Source organism: Psammomys obesus, unplaced genomic scaffold (assembly GCF_907164565.1).
Source record: "Psammomys obesus unplaced genomic scaffold, mPsaObe1.curated_primary_1811, whole genome shotgun sequence".
Taxonomy (NCBI): domain Eukaryota; kingdom Metazoa; phylum Chordata; class Mammalia; order Rodentia; family Muridae; genus Psammomys; species Psammomys obesus.
The window spans coordinates 16090980-16108244 of record NW_026596109.1 but is presented as its reverse complement, the minus strand read 5'-3'; the positions used below and the strand labels follow the sequence as shown (position 1 = coordinate 16108244).

General features: G+C 45.1%; 1 protein-coding gene across 4 annotated transcripts in view; it reads right to left on the bottom strand.

The window, feature by feature from the left end:
* Sptbn1 (spectrin beta, non-erythrocytic 1) overlaps window positions 1-17265 on the bottom strand; it is a 169192-nt gene that overhangs the window by 13130 nt on the left and 138797 nt on the right. For all 4 annotated transcript variants that reach the window (XM_055628921.1, XM_055628919.1, XM_055628920.1 and 1 more), the window contains 10 exons: window positions 12258-12404; window positions 11135-11398; window positions 9278-9502; window positions 8770-8859; window positions 8323-8604; window positions 7324-7454; window positions 5983-6187; window positions 5273-5647; window positions 1887-2131; window positions 455-593 (listed from right to left, as the gene is read on the bottom strand). In XM_055628921.1, coding sequence (XP_055484896.1) covers window positions 455-593; window positions 1887-2131; window positions 5273-5647; window positions 5983-6187; window positions 7324-7454; window positions 8323-8604; window positions 8770-8859; window positions 9278-9502; window positions 11135-11398; window positions 12258-12404 — 2103 coding nt within the window. The remainder of the gene's footprint in view (window positions 1-454; window positions 594-1886; window positions 2132-5272; window positions 5648-5982; window positions 6188-7323; window positions 7455-8322; window positions 8605-8769; window positions 8860-9277; window positions 9503-11134; window positions 11399-12257; window positions 12405-17265) is intronic.

Sequence of the window (17265 nt, the reverse complement as noted above, 5' to 3'; positions counted from 1 at the left end):
GACCCTCAAAAATAATCTCTGGCCAAACAATTACTGGTTCGGGTCCTACAGTTTCATATAAGGATTACTCCATGCAGACAGGCAAGTTTCAGAATGATGTAAAGAAGTGTGCTCATTGGCATGTGTGTAGCAGACCCAGCTGAAGTAGGCACACAACTACACAGAACGAAAATATTACAAAGAACTCCAAGAACTCCAACTGCACTGACCATGTGGGCTTGAATTTTGTCATTCCTTAATATAGTACATTAATGATTTACCCAGGGTTAGGAATTACATGGGATCTAGAGATGTTTTGAAGTTATGAATAAACCCTATGCTATTTTACATAAGGTATCTAACCATCTATGGATTCTGTCATTCAGAGAGGTCCTGGAACCAAGCTGTGTGGATTGTGGGAAATTCTGACACCAGCCAAGTTCATGTCATGGCCCAAAGCAAAGCAGTGTCCTACCTCCTCAGAAGCATAGTGTTTCCTTGCCAGCAGGGTTTTCCCAAGTTCGATGCAAGTCGTAAAACTGTCATTCCGAGCATCAATTTCAGCTTTGATACCTTGATGATTATTCATTAACAGTTCAACAGAGGACACATCCCTTTAAAAAAGTAACATCTCCTTTAAGAGACCAAGCTTTTCAAATAAATATGTAGGTGTTGAACACATAATTTGAAGGAAACTGCCAGCCTAACTGTCCTTTTAGGGCTGATGCATAGCCCAAACTCAGGCTGAGGTCACTGGGACTAAGGCTTAGTAACATTTGACTCAGGACCAGCTACCTCCATTAACACTCCAAGAAAGGTATCTTGTAGGGAAACGACTAGATTTCTGTTCACATCTTTATCCTTAAATGCAATGCAGACACACACTCCTTCAAGAAGGCACAAACAACAGCTGATAGTTGATGTCTTTGAGATAGAAAGAAATACAAAGCCAGATGTGGAACAAGGGACACGCCTGTAATTCCAGCACTTGGGAGGCTTATGCAGGAGGATTTTAGGTATGAGACCAGCTTGGCTATCACGTGAGACCCTGTTTCAACAAGCAAAGCAAAACAAGAGAATAAAAGCATCCAGGCACAGTGATGTGTATCTGTACGTCCAGAGGTAGAGACAGGCGTTCACAGCCAGCCTGAGTTAGTACAGTTAGCGAGTACTTGAGATGCTGTCTCAAAAATAAGATATTACAAAAAAAATTTAAGCCTGTAACACAGCTACTTGGGAGGCTGAAACAGAAGGAGTACAGTTCAAGGCCTGCCTAGCAATTCGGTGAGAGCTTGTTTTAAGAAGAAGGTGGGTAGGGGAAGATCACAGTGGGGAAGTAGTTCAGCAACAGAATGCTTTCTCAGCATGCATAAGGCCCTGGTTCTGTGGCCACAGTGCACATGTGTATATGAGCTTGGTGGGAGGCAGCTTAGATTTTCTGAAGGAGCAAAATCGACAAGCTGGTCAAGGATACAGCTCCTTCTTAACACAAGAAGAATGTCACTTCTCGGTGACAGGAGGAGCTGGCAGGGGTGAACTGTTAGTAATGTATGCCTCTATTTATCTACTAAACTTCATTGTTTTGAATGAAGCCAAACTAAAGGGAAGACATCAACCATTTCAGGTTTAGGACACTTTTGAAACAAATGTCAAGAGTGAACATCAGCTCTGTAACATAGATGGAAATGAACAGTGTCTTTTACTATAACAAATAAATATGCAGAAAATAACTCGAAAAAGCCTGGGTGGGAAGGCCTGTGTGAGTGTCCAACACGGGGATTCGAAAGTGAGAGCTTGGGGACACGGCGCCACACCCACGGCTCCTTGGTGACAGCAACGGGGTGGCAGACAACCGGAGTAGCGGAAGCTCTTTTCTCAACGTCCACATCTCAGGCTGGCAGCCTTACCGTGGCTTCTCCTGGGCTTCGATCTGCCGGATGACGTCTTCCATCCAGAGCATGAGGTCACGCACCATGCTGAAAAAGCGGAACTTGTCTCCCGTGTCCACCAGCCGCACCCTGCGACCCTCACAAGCATCTAGCAGGGACTTCCAGGCTTCCAGGACCTCGTTCTCCCGCTTCTGGATGTCATCGGCCTTGTCCCCTGCATAGGCTGCCTGGAGGCGTGCTGCATCCTCCTGCAGCTGCCTCACCTGTGAATTGCAGGGGAGAGAGGGCAGGTTTCACTGCTGCGGCCTTGCCTACCACCCCTTCCCTTCCTTACCTACGCTTCACATAAACAGCAACGAGGGGTGGGGTAGGTTGTTGGGTCTGTGACCCCTGACAAGTTCTAGTTCACCAGATAGAGCCAAGTCATAAAACTCCAAACCCCTGAATGTTACTAAGTACTGTTCAAACAATAAAGCAAACGAAATGCCACAGAAACAGACGGGATTGCTAAGGAAGGTTCTCCAGAGGTGGCCTGAACCATGAAGACAGTGTTGGGTAGGGACACATCTCCATATATTCCAAGATAGAAACACCCTGACTGCCTGGGTGTGTTGGCACGCATCTATAATCCTCAAACTTGAAAAGCAGAGGCAAGAGGATCAGGAGTTCAAGGTCATCCTCAGCTATATACTGAATTCCAGTCCAGCCTGGGCTACATGAGACCCTAACCTAACAAAAGATGTGTGTGTGTGTGTGTGTGTGTGTGTGAGACAGATGGCTCAGCAGGTAAAGGCACTTGCCATATAAGCCTGATGAGTTGAACATTAGAACACACTCAATGGCAGAAGGAGAGGCCCAATGCCACAGAGCTGTCATTTGACCTATACATGTATACCTGAGGCATATGCCCCCACAACACACCAAACATTGTTTTAAACGTGTAACAGTATGCTTAACGCTCTACCTCTTGGGCCAAAGGGCGAAAAACAGACTATCACTTTAAGTTACAGTTGAGGTTTGCCACTCTAGTAGAGACCAGTGACAATTTTATACTTTTCTTCTGTTATGTAGCCCTGGCTGTCCTGGAACTCACTGTGTAACCAGGCTGGCCTCAAATTCAGAGATCCACCTGCCTCTGCCTCCCAGATGCTGGACTCGAATGTGCTCCAGCACACCCAACTGAGTATCTTATACTCAGGTGCCCATTTTCGTTATGTTGACTATGAAACACTGAACGTATCAGCAGTCTGAAATCATCTGGTGATAAAACTGTGACCAAACTCTATAGTCCTAAATGAGCCTTTCCAAGTGATGGCTGTTAGGGAGGTAGCTGGGGAAATGTGAAATGAGGATTTTTCAGAGACAATGAGATGGGGACACCATGTTATTTGGGAGAAGGTGGATTACTGACTCTTAACTGTATAAAAAGACTTTAAGTGGTGGCAAGAACATGAAGTTTCTGAAAAAGATACACAAAGAATCAATGGGATTTGATTGCATTGTGATTTGGTTTTCACATTTTATGAATCTTTGGGAAGCAGTCTCTAATAATAAATTACAATTAAGACAGGTAAAGATTATCACGAGCTGGTTGTACAAAATTACTTCAAAATCAACTTTCCTCTCTTTCTAATCATCATTTCTTGTGCCCCTGGTTACCTTTTTATAGGCTCTCTCAGGTGGGAGACACTAGCGCAATGGAAGCTCACACAACAATTTGCCGCTGCTTTGGCCACTTAAGACTGTTACTGCACCGACTCCTCCCATCCCACTTATTTTGCTCTCTTGTGGAATGGAAACGGTGGCAGGTCAAGCTGGCACAAGAGAACACAGCCAAGCAAGACTAGGAGCCTGCGCCGAGGGGCCTTCTTATGGCTCTAAATGATTTCTGCAGTGATATGGTGAGGTAGGTGGAGTCCAGCAGACTTGCAGGAGCTGGCTTCTGTTCTATGGTTATTAAGCCTATTTTCATGAGGAAAAGGGATTTAATGAAAAAACGAGGAACAGGTCTTACCATATCTTAAGCCTCCTACAGTTCTAAAAGTAAATGCTTTTATAAATGAGAAGGACCTATTTTTTAGTTGTCTCTAGGCCTCTCAAAATTTTCCCTCAGCATGTGTTACATAACAATAACTGGGACATCGGGAAACTGAGGCATAGAGAGGAAAATTAACTCACAGCCACAGAGAGCGCCAAAACTAAGAATCTGTATGAAGGTCACAAGATAATGGCAGTCAGCAGGATCCCTCCACACAGTAGGTCCTAAGTACCGGCGCATGCTGATGCTGACACACTCTATACGCAACTGAATCCAGCAGGGCCAAGTCTGGGCCTTTTTGGTAGGGAGAGGGGTAAGTATTCTGCCTGTTCATGTTCCCATCGGGTTGCTTGATCCTAAGATAGCAAGCAACGCTGCATCCATATCCAAGAGGAACTGTACAGTCACGGTCAAAACCTAGTCCATCTGGCCTTCTGCTGACCCTCACTTGTAGTAAGTAAGAACAGAATTCCTGACAGAATTCCAGGATTAAAAAAATTTAGGCAAAATTTGCTTCTTCTTTAAGAACATCAATTTTTTTTTTTTTTTGGGTGGTGTGGGGGAGACACAATTATTTTTCAACTGGAAGATCTAAGACTAGTCAGGAAACTGCAGAGATTAGAAGGCAAACTAGAGTGACTAGGCCAGAGTCTCACTGCTACACTGTTTACTCTGCCAACATCCATGCACCACAGTTTTAGAGTTTAGCCACTTAATATAGTGCCGGGGCTAAAAGATCAGGCCTGTTAAAGTGTCAGGGTTTAGTCTCTAGTAGGAAGGAAAGCCAAAGAGATGAGAAGAATAGAATACACAGTGACAAGAAAGCCGAAGTGGGGAAAGGAAGGGAATGGGGTCAGGGAACATGGGGTGAGCAGTGGAGGAGAGGGGAGTAATGTAAACAAAAGATAAAAACACCTATTCCTCAAAACTCCATGAGATTCATCACTTTGTATGCTAACCTAAAAAATTAATAAAAGCTATCAATGCAGAAAAATAAACCTGCAATACTCAAATAAAAAAGCACAGATTCTCTTTTGGGATGGTGGTGGAAAGCAATGAGGTACCATTTTCAAAATGGTCCTGATGCTCACGTTAGCGTAACAGGAACTTGCACTGAGGCCTCCTAACTTGCATATGCTTGTATGTGCCATCGGCATAATTTAAACACCAGCATGTTCATTTAACATTATTTGCAAGTGTGACAAAATCAGAACTGTTCTTTCCCATGTGTATATGGGGTGTGTGTGTGTGTGTTTAATCTGGATATCATTTCAGGTACATTCTGAGGAGCCAAGGGATAGAGAGGCTCAAGACGCACAGAGATACTCTAAATGGAGACTCCCTTGCCCTGGGCAGCTCTACCCACCTGAGTGCCCAGAGCTTGGATGTCATGCTCAAAGGTGGTATGCATTCTCTGCAAAGTCTCCACAGTGTTCTGATCTCGTCCAAGCTCCTCAGGGAGTTTCTTGTGTTTGTCCTGGATGCGGCCAAAGATCTCCTTGGCATCATGGTAGAACTTATGCAGTTCATAGGAGGCAGCGAGAATCTGTGTTCTCGTGTCAATGAGCTCTAGGAGGTCAGCCCAGGCTTCGTTGAGACCATCTTTCCACTCCGCAATGGTGGCAGCATCTGAATGTCCAGAGTTGATGAGGTCATCTGCCATATGATTGACTGCATCCACGCGCTCCTGCCCGATGTTTCCTGTGTCTCGAGCAAATTCTCGGAACCGCTCTTGTAACATCTGGAATGGGATGCACATTAAGAAATTACTGAGAGCACTGTGGAGGTTTCACACCACATCACACGAACGCTGCTGGAAGGAAACGCCTAAGTGGGAGGCACAGGTTGACATCCAGGCCACAAGAACCACACATCTCTACTGTGGAACATCTTGTCCCTTTATGGAGAGGCAAGCCAACCCATGACAAAGTCACCTGACAAAAGCGCCAACCTGAAGCCACACCCATGGCCCTTGGTGAGTCTCAGGCATTGTGTTTGCTCACAGCCCAGGAGTGTTGGCGGCCTCCACACCGTCACCTACTACTGCACACCGCCCCCTCTGCCCCAGGCACTTGCCGTGACATGCTCATAGTCCTGTCCCAGCTCATGGGACCCTGCGACCACCTCCCTCTCGGCGATCCACTGCTCCAGGTCATCCACCTCCCTGTTGAGCTGGAATAGTCTGTGCCGCTCGTCAAGTTTTCCTCTCCGTTCTTCAGCAAGGTCCTTCAGGCCAGCATACAGCTTATCGACTTTTGACTGCCGCATGCTAATACGCTCACTGAAAAAGAGAGCTAGCAGTGAGGAAAGGACCTCAAATGTTTTCTTCCAGAGAAAATGAGTGAAGATAATACGTTACATCAAATTTCCCCAAAGCAGCTTCTGTTTAACCTATTTTGTCTAAAAAATAAAATTCTGAAGAGCCTCAATTTCAAACGAAGGCCGCACTTTTATTTTCCAATATTTTGCATTAATAACCATCTTTCACTGCCAGACGGTACACACTGTCCACTAGGGTCTTCTCTGGCTGTGCTGCTCTCTGCTGCTGGCAGACCTGGCTCTGGCTGCTCCTGTTTCCTCAGTCTTGGGTGTAACTAAGGATACTGGATCCCACTTCCTTGAATTTCTCACCAGAATTCTATCTTATGATAGGAGATGAGGGAGAAAGACTCATGGCTGCCTGTTCTTCCTTGAGAATCTGATTATACACACTTTAAGGACCTCATGAACCAACAGACCCACTGACTTCACCTTTCCCAACATGTCTTACACTGGATAAACAAGATGCAAAGCCAATTCCTTTCCTTTCTCAAGCTTTAAAAGGTGGTTTCTGAGAAAGCCTGATAGGAGTCCTCTTCTCTTCAAGGTAACACAGCAGCACAGGAAACAGAAGAGTCAACACCCTAGCTTGTTTTCCCTCTGGTTTTCTGAGTAATTATGCAAAAATTAGGAAGTGCTGTTGTTTTGGTTTTTCTGAGAGCCATTTTATTTCATAGGTCTAGGTACTCTTTTCTGAGTCTCCTTAAATCACTGCTTTCCCAAGTTGACTTTTTTTTTTTTTAAGACAGGGTCTCATTATATAATCCTGGCTAGACTGTAACTTGCTATGTAAACTAGGGAGGACTTGAACTCAGAGATCTGCCTCTGGCTTTCAAGTGCTGGGATTAAAGGTGTGCACCACCATACCTGGCCTAAACTGGATGACTTTTCAACCCAAGAACATACTTCCATCACCTCTCTTGATCAACATATACTTTTGACTTATGACACTATTAATCTTTCAACTGGGTCTTAGCCAACATGAGATATTAACTGGCAAGAACAACTTCTTTTGCATCATAAGCTCTGCCAGTTTCTTTTGGGGTAGGTTAGTAAGACACCTTCATTCAAGAATCAGCAGCCTGGATGGCCTCTCACCTTTCGGGATGGCTGTCAGCCACCAGGGCCCGGCTAGTCTTCGAGAGCTGGTGTACTGTCTCTGCATAATCCTCCACAGCTTGTTCCAAAATTTGGTGTTTCTTCAACATGGACACGGCACTCTGCTCATCCTGCGAACAACGAGACTATCAAAACCAGAGCCAGACACTATGCCTCGAGTGACAGATTAACTTCATGGTGGTGGCACAAAAGGACAGAGCAGTATGATATGGCTACAGATACATCTGAGAGCACTACCAGGGACTAAGGAGGCCTCCACGATGGGGAACATGCAGTGTGACCAAGGCCCCTCTAAGGCAGAGAAACCTAGGGGAAAGTCTAATATATCTCAGTTAGCTAAAAACCTGTCTGTTATGTGTATATGACAACAATCTACAGCCTTAATGTACTTCTTAAAAGCATTTTGTATGTAGAAGACTTCCATTAAAAAAGTAAACGGGCTGGGCACGGTGGGACACGCCTGTAATCCCAGCACTTGGGAGGCAGAGGCAGGTAGATCTCTGTGAGTTCAAGGCCAGCCCAGGCAGGGGTACATTAGCAAAGCCTTGTCTCAAACAAACAAAAAGATGCATATATGTATATCATACACACACACACACACACATATGTATCTATATAAAGTATGTATAAATAAAATCTCTATATTATATAAGACGTTTAGATATATCTAGACATACTACCTACTTATAATCCTTAGCAGGCAGTCTAAGGCAAGAAGATCATGTGTTTGAAGCCAGTCTGGGCTATATGTTACATTCTAGGCCTGCCATGTGTCAAATACTTAGCCTTTGTACCAGACTTCAGTTGAAACAGCTGCCAGGTTTTTGATGCCTTTCTTTATGCCTCAGCACCTACAGGGAGCTGGTGAAATTTGTCACAAAGGCATTGCGTAGCTAACAGCTAAAAGGATTTGAGCAGGGCTCTCTTCTGAGGCATACCCCCTGCTTCCTCTCATGGGAGTTGGGAAGCTCCTCTCACCTTGGCCTTTTCCTCAGACATCATGTACAGTTCCTGCTCACTCATCCATGCCTCTGCTTCAGCCGCATCAAAGTAGTATTGCTGAGCCTTGTGTGCCTCCTCGAGCCGTCTATGGCGTTTCTCCGTCTCCTCAATGAGGAGCCCCCACAGCTGCTTCAGGTCAGCGAGCCTCTGCCTGATAGCCTCAGCATTGAGGCTGCTGCTATCTGTGATGATGTTTTGACTCCTCTCGAAGATGTCATCAATGCGAGGCTGGTGTCCCTGGATTTCTTTCTGGAGTGTCTGTCCAAAAGAGGCATAAACAGTTTGCTAAATGACCATGGCCTGGTACTTATTTTGAACTCTTGGCACTAAGTAGAATTCAGAAACCTTCAAAGCTCACTCATTTCCTCTGTGTTATGAGTCACTCATTTATCAGACACAGCTGGCCTAGGCAGAAATGCTTACCTGGTTCTTCTTTATCAACAGCTGCACAGTTTGAAGGTTATGGCCATGATCTGTGGAAGTTGCCAAAGGCATCCTCTCGCCAACCCACAACTAGGGAGAATTCAAAGCAAGCACTGGTCAGGAGCACATGGAAGAACACATAAATGGTCCAAGTAAGAGCAAAAGGATGACAAGGGACGCTCCGAGGAGGAGAGGCCCAGTCTTCCCTCACAGGGCTGCCAGGGCATACAGTTGCTTCCTCTTGAATAGGCAGTAGTTAGTCTTCCAAACTTACCTCACTCTTGGCGTTAGACACACTGTGTGCCTTATGGTTAGTTTAAGTTCTATTCTAGTGGCACTAAAATCCTGAGTGCCTTTAGAATGCCAGAAAGAAGAGAGCTGTATCTGCATGTGAGGGGCAGACCACTAGGACATGGCAGATGGGCTACGGGGGCTCAGTTCAGCGACGTGGTCCTAGGTAAGACAACAGAAAAGTAACCACGGGCTTCAGGACACGGGGGCTACTCACAATCTCGTCTTCCACATCCCTGTTGAACTGATGGATCTCCTTGGAAGCCAACAGATTATGTTTCCTCTCATTCAAGGGCTCCAAAAGCTCCATGAACTTGGTCTGCACAGTCAGGCGTTTGCTGTCCACCTCATCAGTGCTCTTGCCCTCCTGACTCAGTGCCTGGGCCTGGCTCTGGAGTTCCTCAATCTCCTTCTTCCGCACTTCCATCTGATTCTCCAGCATCTGCAGGAGCAAGACTGCATCAGAGCCAGAGGAAACACAGAGATTCTGTCCTGCACTTTGATGAGTACTAGCTGAAGTGGAAGACCGGACTGAAGAATGGAAACTTACACAGTGGAGAAGCCAAGCAACAGAGTACCAGTGCGCACGCCAGCTCCTAGAATCAGCTAGGCAGTGAGGGAACACAACAGGCAGAAGTGGAAGCCAAAGTGTTTACTGGGTGCAGGGGCGCCCGCCTGTGATCCCTCTATCAGGGAGATAGAGGCAGGTTGATCTCTGTGAGTTTGGGGCCAGCCTGGTCTACTAAGCGAGTTCAGGTCATCATACACCAGGGAGCTGGCATCTGGGCTAACCATAACCTCCCCAGGAAAAGGCAGCAGCTACAACTAAACACACCTGTCTAAACTGTAAGAGCAAAGTAGCCAACCTTGTAGCAAAAGGGTGAATGTCCCTTTGGATGACAAAACCAGGCTCGGCAATCAGCCAAGACTGTCTTGGCAGTGACCAGCTCTAAGGATAAATGCTGGGCTTAGGACTGTAAAATACTGCAAAGTTAGGAGAGGAGCCTTTGGAAAAATCTGACCACTAGTGTCTTTAAAAGAAAATAGCATAGCTGGGTATGACAGCGCACATCTTTAATCCCAGCACTCAGGAAGCAAGGCAGGTGGATCTCTGAGTTTGAGGCCAGTCTGGCATACATAGTTTCAGGACAGCCAGGGCTAGAGATCCTGTCTCAAACAAAAACCAAAACAAACCAAAACCCCAATAACTTACCCAAAGGGTATGTGTGCATACTTGTGGCTGTGTAGCTATCTGTTGCATATTGCATATGCAGACCAGTAGAGAAATATGGGTGATATTCTCAGGAATGTCACCCACGGTCTCTGGAACAAGGCCTTGCTGGCCTGGAGCTGATCAATTAGGCTGGTTAGGTGGTCTGTTTCTGCCTCCCCAGCACTACAGATTACAAGTGCATCCTTAGGTGTGCCAGGCAAACAACTTGACTGGCTGAGCCATCTGCTCAGATCAAACCACTGCTACATGCATGTCTGTGTGCGCCACAGGCAAAGCTATGAGCCACCATGTGGGTGTTGGGACTTGAACCTGGAGCCTCTGGAAGAGCAGCTGTTTTTCTTCACAGCTGAGCCATCTCTCCAGTTCCCAATGATATACTCTTAATACAACTGTCTTCTCATTAGTTCAGCATAAATTCACTTGCCCTCAGAATCACTTACCACAACAAAAAAACCTTTTATTTCCTTTACCATCTACCAAGTAGGTAATGTACAGCTCAGAGTCAGTAGCAAACAGTTCAGTTCAACCATCTAAGATATTCTATAGAAAGAAGATGTTTTTATTCATATAGGTGAGTATTTCATGCAAGCACTGAATGTTTAAAATACTCATCAACAAAATGTTAAAAAGTATTCCCACGCACAGACACTCAACAGTTTCACTAATTATAGTCTTTCCAGTTGACTCTGGAAAGGCCATTGCTGTCAGGGCAAGCACTTCTCTGGGTGGTGAAATATGTTCCCATGAAAGAGGAATAGTAGAGACTCTTGTTAAGTAAGAGTGAAGATGAGAGCCATGAAGCAGGCATAGCCCAGGCAGAATGCTGTCTTGTCCACTTGCCTGTTGCTTTTTCAGCAGAATATTGACGCTGGTAAGGTCTTTGCCATAATCGTCAGATTGAATCTGGCTCTCCAAACCGTGTAGCCATTTGTCTAGATCTGCACAGCTCTGTGTGAAGAGCTCAGCCTTGTTGGCGTCAAAGAGCCGCTGGGCTTTGGTCTGGGTGGTGGATTCAAGGACTTCCCACATTTTATGTAAACCAGTTAGTTTCTCCTTCACCACAGCTTCCGTCTCTGGCTTTTCTGAGATGAGCTGCATTCCTTCCTGGAGAGCACAAACCAATGAGGTTAAAAAGGAACACTGTGCAAGAGAACACATGTTGCTGGAAGAAAACAAAATGAGACATTTCATCTGTGACTACCCTTTCTCTCCCCAGCTCCCACATCGACCCACGAAGTCACTGCTCAGTAAAATCAACAGTGGTCTTGTGTGTATATTCTATGGTTTGGGGGGTGTAAACAATGAGTGCTGTGTGTTCTAACAGTTTTAACCGGGGCAATGGGACATTCACGGTTAGTAACTTACAACTTCACTCCTCAAAGACAAAACAGAACACACTGTTTTAACTCTGGGAGTCTGACAGTGAAGAGAAAGGACGGTGAGAAACTCATACTCCTATTACACTGCACGAAATCTGCCTGTGTGAACACACACTGAAAACATTACCACAGTTAGTGTATAGCAGTCACTCATGCTTGCGCATGTGTGTACCACACATGTGAAACTTAGAACATACATCAGTTTAAAGTTTATGCAGCTGCATCTGATAAACAAAGCTGGCCACAAAGCAACAGTTTTATGGTCAATGGTGGCGAGGAGGGTACAGACTCATGGTCCATCAGTAGCCAGTGACCGCCTGGAAGTCACTGGAAGACAAACCGGGCCACATGTTGTGTCTCTGCTTCTCTCCCTGCTGGGGACTGACGTAAAAAACTGTTAAGTGCAAGTGGAGGATTGCTGCTGGCTGTGTAACTTTTGTCAGTGATGACAGATGGCTCTAAAAGTGCCCAAATGAAAGGCATCCATTTCCATTTCCTCTCCTCCCTCTCCCACATTCTTCTCCCCAAGGCTGCAGTGTGGAGATACGGATGAGGGGACAGGCCTCACCAAATACTTAACCCACCTTCTCAATTTTGTCAAGCCATTCTTTGTTGGATGCAAGTTCTGCCATGAACGCTTGATGCTTTAACCATTTACTGTGCAGGTTTCTGGCTTCATCGTAAGACATGTCCTGGGCTGTAAGCATCTTTTCATTGATCCAGAGGGACAGCTAGGGTAGAAGAGCAAGAAGTTTTCAGAACTGTCATCAAAGACTTAACCTTTTTCTCAGAATGTAATCCCAGAAAGGATTACATTAGTGGCGTACTACACTTCCCATGTCGACAGAACGCCGGATGGTTGCTTTGCACCTCTGACCCATCTTGCACCCAAGTTTGATACAAATGGTGGACCTAACGTTAAATCTACAAGTACAAAGGTTCCGAAGCAACTTCTAAACTCAACACTCTTGCCCAGCTTTCCCAAAAAAGGCTGTGACTGCAGTTTTGTTCAAACTAGTTTAAAACACAAGCTTTTTTCTCCCCCAGATACCTGTGACAACTATCACATGTTAACTGTCACCGTCATTTAATTCATCTGTCAACCATACACTTAAAACAATCTACACGGCAGCCTTGACACACACCTTGAATAATAGCACTCAGGAGACAAAGGCAGGCAGAGCTCTATGAATTCGAGGCCACCCTGGGCTACAGCGTGAGTTCCAGGGACAGACAGGGCTACACAGAGAAACCCTGTCTTGAAAACCCCCAAAACCAAACCCCACAAAGCTGCTCATTTATCTATTGGGTGTAGATGTGGGAACATCAAAGGACATAAACAAGCTGCACACTGTGGAGCTAACACAGCCACGGCACCTTTCTTCAAGTCCATCAACTGTAAATCACCTTTGCTTGTTTTTCTATAGCCTCTAGCTCTCTAAGGGACCTTCCATTCAGAATAAGAACACACCACAGAACCTGATCCTGAGACCAACCGTGTATACTTGTGCAAAGCCATACAAAGTTTGCCAGCTGCTGACAGACTGAAGTGAGTTCTAAGAGGTTTGGGATAGGAGTTGGCCAAGCACCAGGCCTTGACCCATATCTCATTCAGGCTTTTATCCCAAGTCAGCCTGCTTGGGACACAGTGACAAGGCCAGAAACACAGATAGGAATCCATACTCAGCTGGACCACAGGTGTATTCAGGGACATCTCGCTTCACCTGGCTGACAGTGAGCAGCTTACTTTAAAGTCATCACTGCTCACTGTGAGTCTGCACCTGACCATCGTCATGGTTTCACTTCTCAAGGTCTATAAATGGCATATGAGGGCAAAGAAGCCCTCACAAGTCTCTGTGTTCCCAAAGCCTTTCATTCACACCCTGGATGCTGCTGGGATCGGCTTACCCACATATTTGCTTTAACAGCGGCAGGTCTGTTCTTTATAAAATGTCAAGGAGGGCAAAGCAGATCACAAGAGAACTGCTGGCTATGAGGATAGGTACTGGCTCCATCTTTCCCATGTTATTCTTCATGGAGGAGAACCAGAGGGGGCAAGATTCAAATGAAATCCTTTGTAATCAAAGATCATTGATTGCTCAAACAATAAGCATAGTATATTTTCTACTTTAAAAGAATATAACTATTTTCCAGCAATCTAAGTGTCTAAAATGTGAAATACTATGGCCATTCATCCATCTAAGAAGAAAAGAGATAAAAGAAAATCAAATGATAAAAATTCCTTAGTATACCAAAGTAGTCTCCCACAATGGAGGGTACTTGTTGATTCAACATGCCAAGGACATTCACTTATTTTCACTATCCATAACACCCAAGTGGGATTTTTTAAAGGAGAAAACACTACACAAAAATCAGGATTATCAACCAATGTGCTCTTTGCTTAACATATTGTCCTACAGATAAGGAATCATGTAGTATAACACAGTGCTGTGGGTCTATGGAACTAACTAGCCAGTTCAGTGAGTCAGAAAGGTCATGTCAGAATATGTTCATTCTCTGCTGAAAAGAACACTGCAGACAGAAAAAAAAAAAAAATAAGAAAATGCTTCAGTCACTGAACAAGGCTCAGCACTGACCTCAGTCCTGTGCCAGATGTGTTTGTACTGCCTTCCTGGGAAAACAAAACAAGAAGAACCAACCAAACAAAACCAACTCCACTTCAGACAGTTGCAAGAGAATGAACCAGTCTGCCACAGCTTTCAGATCACCTGTATAGGACGCTCCACCAAAACCACACTGTGAAAATTAAGATGCTCCCCACATGGGTATATGAGGTGAGCAAGTGGGTCCCGGTTCTAACTGCATTCCAGTGCAATGGCTGCACCCCGCCCCCCGTGTTTATGGGGCTGGCAAGAAAGTCAGGTCTCACGATTCTTGCCCCTTTTAGTCAAGGCACCCAGGAGAAAGGGTGTGTGTGTGAGAGATAGAGAGTTGTGGGGAGGGGCTGGGTGTGGAGGAGGAAACAAACCCCTGAATTCCCTGGACCTTGAACATGAACAGTCAGTAACAGAATTGAATTTGACCTTTGGGTGCTTTGCAAATAACTACCATCATAAACCATAGTCAAATATGAGGATGGTCTATACAACCTCTATTCTCAAAAGGCTTTAAACTGGGTATATTTAAATGAGGCAGAATGATGGACATTTGCAGTGCAAGAATGCGTGACACTTTGGGGGAGTAATATACTCGTACTTCTACAGTGTCTTGAAACCACCAAACTTGACTTAAATTTTGTCCCATGCTGACTATATGCTGTGTGGACATCCAACTTTCAGCAGTCCCTGTGGTTGTGCCAAAGTTAAGGAATCTTGCAGCAGTGGCTGAACAAGACATAAGCACAGGGAGATGTGTATGATAGTCCCAGAGAAACTACAGATCACTTCCTCAACATAAGCTCCAACAGGAGGAGCTATATCTCAACATTGTCCATTAGAACCTACTTTCTCTCAGAGAAATTCTGCAGGAACCCTGGGCCGGCCTGAAGGTCACTGGCATTCACTCAGGAATGCTGGTTTATAATGAATGTGTGTGCTATTGGGGGAGGGTACCGAGAACCAGCATCTTGTGATCCACTGGGAAGTACTGTCACTTTACTTTCTCCATAGTTTTCTATTTACGAAACCTGTGCCCAGGTTACTAAAAAACAAAGTGCTAGAAATGCCAGCTAAAAGCAGGCTCTTCTCAGGGATTAATTACCCCACGACATTCATTTGTCTACTCCTTGGCATTCTTTTCTCAGACTTAGCCTGGACTTGACCATGGTTTCACCAATCAATTTCTTTCTCTTTTTTCTTTTACCCTTCCTTCCTTCCTTCCTTCCTTCCTCCCTCCCTCCCTCCCTCCCTTCCTTCCGAACCCAGGGCCTAGCAAGCGCTCTACTACTGAGCTAAATCCCCAACCCCAATCAATTTTATTTTATCAACTTGCCCTGTAAAAGTGGGAGCAAGACTGGGGCAGTGGCTCATACCCATAACCTCAGAACTTGGGGAGTTGGAGGAGACGCAGGTTTCAGGCCAGTTTAAACTACAGTGTGACACAGTTGAGAGGAGGGAGAGAGAGAGAGAGAGAAAGAGGGGGGTAATCCCATAAAAGTGAGCATAACAGAGCCCATCAGTTCTCTGGTAAAGGAATGCAGTCTCAAGCGATGCTTGTTTCAACATCAAGTGATGTTTGTGACACAAGCCAATGTGCAAGCTTTTCTCCTGCACATCCTTTCACAATTCCCTCCTGTACTGAGAACCCACAAGTGTCCAAGCTCTCCTCAGAGCCCACTTTCTGTGTGTCTTCTTGGAACATGAGTCTGTCTGAGTGCATGTCTTCTCTACAGGGTTATTCATGTGCCCCTGACACTCAGAAGCAGCATCCCTAACATGGGTGCTTAAAAGCTGACATGTAAGCAATGTAGTTTAGGGGGTTCTCTTCTTAAGGTTTATCTGACAAAACATATTGTAAGGTTCACAGTCCCTTCAATGGACACAAATTGCTTTTGTCACAAAGGATCTAACACGTCTGTTTTATTTCTTTGAACATATAGCTACAGGGTGTTGATGACAAGTTAAACTATATTCTTAGCACACAAACCAATTCCACCCTGGCCCTTGGCCCCCAGGTCCCTACATCCTCTTGTGGATGCTCCTCAGCCCATTCTGGGCTCCAAGGGAATTTATTCTAATAAACCAGCGAGGATGGAACCCCACTACCGTTCCCTGGCAGATGAAGAAATATGACGTGCTCATGAACTCAAACATGTAGAGCTTGCTAACATGCTTTTCCCCAACTAGCTTGCAGAGAGACTACATCTTCCTGGCCAACTTTAGTTTTCAAAGTTTGTTTATGCACTTATCAGGGGAGAATCATGACATTAATGCCACATGTTAAAACTTGGTTTTGGGGGCTGCAGAGATGGCTCAGAGGTTGAGAGCACGGACTACTCTTCCAGAAGTCCTGAGTTTAATTCTCAGCAACCACATGGTGGCTCACAACCATCTATAATGAGATCTGATGCCCTCTGCTGGCGTGTAGGCACACATGCAGGCAGAACGCTGGGTACATAATAAATAAAAACAAAACAAAACAAAACAAAACAAACCTTGGTTTTGGACATCCAGAGCAACACTTGGCCTAAGTTCCTCCTCCCCAAAGGTCTGAAATGAAGACATCTGAATTATAGTTTTAAATTTTTTGGTTTTTTTAAAAGATTTATTCATTTTTATTATATGTTTATGTGTGTTTTGCTTACATGTACAGCTGTGTAGCATATGCCGGCAGTGTATGCGGAAGCCAGAAGAAGGGGTCAGATCTCCTGAAACTGGAGTTTCAAGCAGCTGTGAGCCTAGCTGAACATGGATCCTCTGGAGGAGCAAGCCAGTGCTCTAACCACCAAGCATCTCTCTAGCCCCATATCTCTGCTTTAATATAGACAGTTCCAGTACTTATTAAGTTCTTTCCTTCCACAGTCTTTAAATGTACCATATTTCAAAGAGTTAAAACAATACTAAAAGCTTTTCAGGGTATTTCTGGACATTACTGCTCAGTGGAGTTTTCTGAGATGACGTAAAGTATCTGTAT